An 8,094-nucleotide genomic window follows, 5' to 3' on the forward strand; every position below is an offset into this window, starting at 1 on the left:
CTTGGAGCAAATTTTAGGGCAGCAGCCGAAGTGTTGTACATTTACATCAGCTGGTGTTGCATTTTCGGGCTGTCCAACAAATTTTGAAGTAAATTTTACAAATAGGGCAGCCGTTGGAGCTGCGTTTTTGGTTCAAAATGTGAGGGACCACTGCTACTACTCTATTATAGGGAAGATTCTGAACTCTTGACGAATCCCATTGCACTTTGGATGTAAACAAATGTTTTCGTGACTTCTGCATTCTCACTTCAAAGTTGGGGTGCTTTCAGCTTTGCACCCTCTCTGAAGAAACATGCTTCTACTACATGTGTGCGCCAACGACACTTTTTGTTCAGTCATTTACCATTTATTTATCATTACAGATACACCAAAGTATGTTTGTTTGATGATTCTGCTCCAACTTTATTCGGCGAAATACACACACCATAAGCCTGGGTAATACTGGCCAACTGACACGCAAGATTGCTAAGGATTAACTACCCTGCATGCTCTCAGCACTCAGGTCCATGTCAGAACTTGCATATGCCTATACAAAACTGGGGGGGAGCAATGCATTCTCGCTGAATCGAGGCAAATATGCGACCAATCGCGCCTCATAGACTCTCAAGGTTCCTGGAAGCTGCTTGAATTATTCAGGGCATGATGACGGGGCTGATATCCCATATGTCCTTGGCGTACTCATGGATCGTCCGGTCACTGCTGAACTTGGGGGAACCCGCTGTGTTGAGGATAGACATTCTTGTCCATAGCTGCAGGTAGAAACGGATATTATGTTATTAGGAGGACCAAAACTCTGAAAATCTATCAGACTAAGTGTAGTTAGTAACGATGTAACGAATTTAAAATGTCGCACATGAAACAGAGTGGAAATATCCACGATAGCAAAATAATGTGTACAAATGGGATGCTCTGTTACACCAAATGTCACGAAGCAAAGAAAACAAATGGATGAAGGAGAAACTTAACGGAGCAGTGCATCTTATACTCTTACAAAAATAAGACCGCAGAATTCTCTGGGGCTCCAACAGAGGGAAACCAGACCCTCAGTTATCCCTGATTTTATTTTTCATTTTAGAATCGAGGAGCTCCCTGCTTCTGATTTTCATTTCAGAAAACAGATTACAAAAGGGCCCCCCTGGCGAGGTTCAACCTAATTATTTTGTTAAGTTATAAAGTTATTTTTTTATTGAATGCATAGAAGCACTTTCCTGAAGGTCTAGCTAGGTTTATCAAAGCTCATGTATCAACACTCAACAGCCAACAGATGAGTAGTATAGCACATCTAGCAACTATATTCTCTGATTGTTTATGATCTTCCAAGTTCCAACACATCGATAGATACTCCGGTTTGAAACTTTGAATTAAGAAATATTCCTTCCTACGAATCAGTAAAGTCATTAACAGTGAAACACTGATGTCAGCCATCACATATCAGAAAGTTTGCATAATCACCGTATGCATTTCAGCCAGAAAACAAACAGCGTCAGTTATACAACTTACCTTCTGATCTCGGTATGCTTCATCAACTTTTTGCTGGCATTCAATGTAACTGGGAAAATCCTTGCCAACAAGAAAATAATCTGCACGTCCATAACCTTCATTTCCTTCCAAAGAACCCATCAATTCATCATAGTTGCTAGTCCCAAAGACGCCACTGCGGACGTATTCCTTAACCTCTTCAAATCTCGGGTCAGGCACAAACTACAAGTGCAAAGGAAAATGATAAAGTTATGATTTTCCTTCAGCTAAACTATTTGGACAGCACACATATGGGAGATATCTTTACTAGTTTGATAGTAGGCACAGCTATATAAACAAGTGTGGTACCTTTCCTTCAGCCCTCTCTTGCCTCAAACCAGCGATTTCAGGTGCATGTGCACCAAAGAGGAAAAAGTTCTCCTCTCCAACCTCTTCTCTGATCTCCACATTCGCACCATCCAAAGTTCCAATAAGAATACAACCATTCATTGCAAACTTCATGTTGCTGGTTCCACTAGCTTCCATTCCAGCGGTACTGAATGGATAGTAATAGTGTTAAAAATGCACGTCTTGTACAGAAATAGAAGCTGGCGTGGCACTTCTGGATGTCACTATCCCAGCAAGACTCCAGGTATATATTATACTCCCTCCGTCCCATATTATAAGAGCATTTTTGAAAATAGTGTACTGTCAAAAACGCTCTTATATTATGGGACGGAGGGAGTAGCAAACAAAAAGGCACATGAAAATTTCCACATCAGTCACCTCCAGATAAGACTCCTTTTCTTTGTATTCACATACTCCCTCCGTCCCAAAATTCTTCTCTTACATTTGTCTAGATACGGATGTATCTAACACTAAAATGTAACTAGATACATCCGTATTTGGACAAATCTAAGACAAGAATTTTGGGACGGAGGGAGCACTATATAAGAGTAGCCAGAATATTACCTGATATGCTGGGACAATTCACTGGCAGGAATGAGCTTCTCAGCAACGCTAACATTATAATCTGGGACAAATACAACCTGGATAACAAACAAAAATCCTCAGAACTTAACCTGTCACCTTGTATTTACCTCATCTAGTTATCAGCAAAATCAGCATCAGAACAATTGTGGCTATTGTTCTCTAAAAAAAAACTGTGGCTATTCAGTTTCTCAGTTCTACAAGCACCGACATTAAGAACATTCACTGCTCTGTTTTCTTTTGAAACTCGGAACATTCAGTGCTTTTCAGTAACCCCTAGTCGGAGTCAAATTGCTAGTGACAGATCATGAAAATTTAGAATGATAAGTGCCATTGAAGACACAAATTTACCTTCAGTAAATCTCCAACATCAGGGTCATAATTTACAGTAGCTGCGACATCTGTGATAAACTTCACAATCCTCTTTGCCTGTACGTAAGTGGCAAAAGCTTTCCCACCAAATATGCATACCCTTGGAACAAAGCTCTTTATTCTATCTTTGGCACTCATTTCTTTCATCTTCTTGTATCGGTAAACGATACCAAGGATATTTAGCAGCTGCCGCTTATATTCATGTATTCTTTTCACCTAAGTGTCAAGTACCAAGATCCGAGTTAAACCATATTTAACAGGAGACACATGTTTCTAGTCCAAAATATACCTGCACATCAAACATCGCATCTGGGCTGACAACATATCCAGTCTTGTCTCTTATCAGCGAAACTACCTTCATCTTGTTATTCCTTTTAGCAGTACGCCATTCTGATTGCAGATCCTCATCATCAGCAAACTATTACGGGATGAACACACATCAATGTAAAAACAAGGCACAGGTAACATGGAAGTGAAGGAAGCATTAGATTACTGATATTTGGAAATTAAAATTACTGGAAGTACCTTCTTCAGTCCTGCAAGTTTATCAGTGTTCAGAATCCAGTCATCAGAGCCTATCCATTTTGAAATGATTGCACTTAATTCAGGATTACAAAACCGGATCCAACGCCTGGGAGTTACTCCGTTTGTTTTGTTTTGGAACTTAGTAGGCCACATCTGGCAAATAACATAAGAAAATGGCAGATGGTGATACCATATTACCTGGCGATTATAGCAGCCGTTAGAAAATAAGATCATGGTTTCCAAATCATCGTGCAAATACCTCATAAAAGCTATTGAACACATCTTGCTTAACAATTTCACTGTGAATCTCAGCCACACCATTAACTGAATGTCCACCAACAACACAGAGATTTGCCATTCGAACAACTCTAGGTAACTGAGGATCGTATTTTGCAAATGGATCTAACTCATACACAGGATCCTCCTTTTCTGCATCAGGAGCTTCTTCAGAGTCAGATCCGCCCTTTTTCTCTGCTGTCTCGGATAGAATGTTTTCCTCCTCTTGTGACTCAGTTTTCTCGTCACCTTCAGCAATAGACTCCAAAGATTGAACAAGCAACTTCCCCGTTTTCTCTTTAGGTTTAATAAACAGTTTAGCAACAGAGGCTGGAAGATCAACGTTGTCTAAGATCCTCATATCTTTAAGCTTCTGTTTTAACAGTGAAATATCTGCCGTTCCATATTTTGAGACGATGTTGTTCATCAGCTGTTTTAAAATCAACGATGTTGATAAGTAAACCATAAGTTGAACTACAGAGAATGAAATTTATTGCATAATATTATCTGCACATTTGTTACCTTCTCATCTATTGTTTCTATGATCTCAACATGTCGGGGTAGAAGTTTCTGCATAATGTCCAAGCTCCACTTCTCCAGAGCTTCAGGAAGTACCGTGTGGTTAGTGTATGCAACGGTTCTACAAATGATATCAGAGAATCAGTACATAATTGAATGGAAGACAGATGAGGCAATACAATTAGTTAATTGGAGCTGGAGGAACAGCATAACACATCAAACTGCAGTACCCTTCTGTGGTACCTTTCTGTGATACTCCAAGCCTCATTCCAGCTCAATCCCTTTATATCCATCAGTATTCTCATTAACTCCGGAATGCACAGTGTTGGATGAGTGTCATTCATCTGAACTGCAACTTTAGAGGGGAAGTCCTCCCAGTTGAGAGAATCACCAGCCCTCGACTCAAAACGAGAAATAATGTCCTGCAGGGAGGCCGAGCATAATGTATATTGTTGTTTCAAGCGAAGAATTTTCCCCTCTGATGATTCGTCCCCTGGATACAATACGTGGCATATCTGGCATGATGAGAAGATCAGTCACAAACTTAAGCTAGACATGATAACTTTTGTCCACAAATGTAAGTATGACTAAAAGTTTATAACGTAACACACAGAGAAAACTTGAATATAAATATAATTAGATAGTGCTCCTACTACTGAACAAACGAGGAAAAGTCAACAATTTAACCCATGCACACTAAATAGTAGAGATGTTCAAAGACGGGTCGGACAAATCTGTCCAACCCAGCAGCTTCAGATGTGAGTACAATGTATCTTGTCCAGTCAAGTTGTTGCTAGTTCAGAAAAATGAATACTGGCAAACAGTGGTGGATTTAGCACAGTTTGAGAGAACCACATTTGAACACCCATACTTCATGGTATATGTGCACAATGCACAAACACTCTAAAGGTATAATAAAAATCATAGAGTAACGCTTCCATGTGAAAAGATCTAAAGACTACTGGACTGCATCTGGTCAGACTTATTTTTTCTTGACACAGAGGAGAAATGTAGCCTGATGCATATGCTGAGAATCATTCAGGCAGAATAAGAACACGCATAAATACAACCGAAAGAATTGCACACACCAGGTGAAGAAGTTATGGGTGCACAAACTCTGTTCATTTTTACTTGTCATTTGAACACAAAGCACCTGAGCCTCAGCTTTTCTATTTACATATACAATAAGTTTTTTCATGAAAAATCTAGTGACAACATTTTTACAGGAGAAATCCAAATAGGTTTGTGTATATCAAACGATTGACTGCACACATTATAAAATGACATCTAAGAGAAAACACAGTAACTACTAGCAAAGCACTGTTTAGCCTTTGAATCAGTAGTTGTTGAGAGTTAATGGTTTATATTCAAAATAAAGTAGACGAAAGAATACCTTTTCAGCATTTAGATGTGCTTCATTGGCCTTGGCATGATCCCCAGCATTAAAGGCACCCAAATCAAAATTTTGTGATGGTACTGTTGTTGACCAAAGACGAAGATTATTAGTAGTTTTAGTCTTGTAGCCAGGAATAGGAACATCATGTGCCACAGCCTTGATATTCTCTCCTCCAATCCAGTGCTTTCTCCCATCAGTGCCTTCAACCACTTTGCCATAGAATTTCACAGGATAAGAGACATCATTTCTTACGATCTCCCATGGATTTCCCATCTGGAGATACAGCATCAGTTATAAATAGAAAAGAAGCTAACATGCAGGTCATTAGAACATAAATAAACCAACATAATCAACACTTCCAAACAGTAAACAAGTAGAAGACATATCACTACCTCTAGCCAATTCTCAGCTACCTCCTCCTGACCATCCTTTGCTATGATTTGCTTAAAGAGGCCATATCTGTACCGAAGTCCATATCCCCATGCTGGATAATTTAGGGTTGCCATAGAATCCAGAAAACAGGACGCTAGACGGCCTAGACCACCATTGCCAAGGGCAGGATCTGGTTCCTGTTTCATTGTAATAGAAAAGTAACATATCCAATCTTAGATTTCTAAACTACAGGGCACTCTAGGCATCAATAAGATCGTGTTTTGGCGTAATTTCATAGTCACTCTGAAAACTGCATAAAGATCATAAGTCAGACGGTGGAACCCTCAGGAAAAAAACTTCTTCTTTTCAGATAGTTTTTAAACAAAGGGAACTTGATGATTAATAATAAAATGCGTTTTCAAAATAAAAACAATGGCCCTGCGATAATTTTGATACGGACTAAAAACCAATCTCCGACAAAAATCACTTACCTGACTAGCAACATCCTCTAGGTTCTGTCCAAGTTGTTTTAACGCTTCTGCATATTGTCCTGTTAGCTCTAGATTGCCAATAGCATTTGTGAGAGCTCTTCCCTGCAGTACACAGATAACAACCATATAACATCATAACGCAGTTACCAAAAGGTATTGAGATAAGGCTAAAGGAAGTATATTGTGAGACCTGCAAAAACTCCATGGACAGGTAATAAGCTTGCTTTGCATTCACTTTGTTGTAATAGTCATATGTTGCATTCCAATTGATGATCAGAGAATCAAAAACACTTTTAGCAGTTGCATGGTAAGCCTTTAGGGGTGAAGAGTGCTCTGGTGAGAACAACGGTGTGAAGTCTGCATGGTGCTGGATATTTGACGCGATGGCGGAAGAATCAATGGAAGTTAGCACGGCTGAAAGCTCTGAGTTGCAAGAACAACAATATTAGGATCCAAAATTTTACAAAGAGTAGGTATAAACAGTCGAGAGTCAAAACTAAAAATTGCATGGGATATTGTTTCCGTGTGAAAATTCTTGCACAAAATGGTAGATAATATACTGTATCACCATTTGCATTCTACTTACTCCTCAATGGCAACCCACCAGAAAACAAGGCGTAAGATTTTGTTACAGCTACTCTTTGTAAAATGATAATATACTGTACCACCAGAAAACAAGGCGTAAGATTTTGTTACAGCTACAGATAGTAGCGACAGTATGTTGACACTTGCTGCATCATCCACAAGGGGTGGCTGTCCACGCACAGAAGAATTTGTCAGAATTTGCTACTGTGCCATAAATACATCATTCTAACTTGACGCCCCAAACTAAGCCAGTTTCAGTAAATTCAGAATACATTCGTCGAAGCTTATTCACGAATTTAAGATTCCTCTGAACCCTAGCAGATCCTAGAGCAGTAGATTAGCAATGCGCGCGCACAAAATCAACAGCCCGAAACCCGGGAACACATAGACCATCAGTCAGAGGATCACAAATTCAGGTCGCACCAGCGAAAATCCGAACCACATTACAGCCGACCAGCATTCCGGGTCGTCGTAGCCAACGGGAGCGCGCGGCCGCTTACCTTCCTCGGTCGAGGCGGGCCCCCGCACCTCCCGATCGCTCGCCACGCTCCGCACCACGAAGCCCCGGCGCCCCCGCCTCGGCGCGACCCGGCCCGCGGCGCCCACGGCGTGCGCTCCTCCTCCTCCGGCGCCGCCGGCGGCGGCGAGCGGGCGGAAGGCGGTGGCGAGCGGCGGCGAGGCGGTCGCCATTGGCGCCAGTGGTCGCGCTGACGGTGGTGTGCAGCGCGCGCGATGCGACGACGCGAGAGTCACGCGGCCCGCTCTGATACCCGAGCGAGTGATGGGGAGCTTCTGAATTGGAAGGCGTTAAAAATATCTCTCCGTCGCCGTGCCGTGCAATGCTGGCCGCCGGTACACGTGTGGGGGCGCTGGCCGGTGGGCCCACCGCCGGTGCACGGTTGCGATGGGAGGCGTGGCTCATGTGCCGCTGTGTCTGTCTGGGAGAGCTAGTTCCGTTGCAGCGCATTTCGACGGCTGGGAATTGCCCCCGTGCTGTAAAGCGTTTTGTCGTATTTATTGGACGGATGGGAATGGCCTCATGTAATGGTTTAGTTTTTCCTTTCCTGGAAAAAGGCAAAAGGCCATATATATTAAAAGTAGCACAAATCC

General features: G+C 41.7%; 1 protein-coding gene across 1 annotated transcript; it reads right to left on the bottom strand.

The window, feature by feature from the left end:
* Positions 1-324: 324 nt before the first annotated feature.
* LOC543116 (alpha-1,4 glucan phosphorylase L isozyme, chloroplastic/amyloplastic) lies at positions 325-7,785 on the bottom strand. Its single transcript, XM_044534592.1, has 15 exons — positions 7,485-7,785; positions 6,590-6,822; positions 6,400-6,501; positions 5,929-6,105; positions 5,534-5,809; positions 4,384-4,655; positions 4,144-4,261; positions 3,605-4,051; positions 3,346-3,498; positions 3,110-3,238; positions 2,800-3,036; positions 2,431-2,507; positions 1,828-2,014; positions 1,501-1,701; positions 325-749 (listed from the first exon to the last, which is right to left on the bottom strand). The coding sequence occupies exons 1-15, from the start codon at positions 7,672-7,674 to the stop codon at positions 633-635; spliced, it is 2,916 nt and encodes a 971-aa protein (XP_044390527.1). The 5' UTR covers positions 7,675-7,785; the 3' UTR covers positions 325-632.
* Between the last annotated feature and the right edge of the window lie 309 nt (positions 7,786-8,094).

Source organism: Triticum aestivum, chromosome 5B (genome assembly GCF_018294505.1).
Source record: "Triticum aestivum cultivar Chinese Spring chromosome 5B, IWGSC CS RefSeq v2.1, whole genome shotgun sequence".
NCBI classification, from domain to species: domain Eukaryota; kingdom Viridiplantae; phylum Streptophyta; class Magnoliopsida; order Poales; family Poaceae; genus Triticum; species Triticum aestivum.

Coding starts and splice junctions, on each gene's coding strand:
- LOC543116 (XM_044534592.1), bottom strand. CDS start 7,674: ATGGCGACCGCCTCGCCGCCGCTCGCCACCGCCTTCCGCCCGCTCGCC. Junction 4,656..5,533: donor CACATCTAAATGCTGAAAAG/GTATTCTTTCGT, acceptor TCATCATGCCAG/ATATGCCACGTATTGTATCC. Junction 2,508..2,799: donor ATGTTGGAGATTTACTGAAG/GTAAATTTGTGT, acceptor TTTGTTATCCAG/GTTGTATTTGTCCCAGATTA.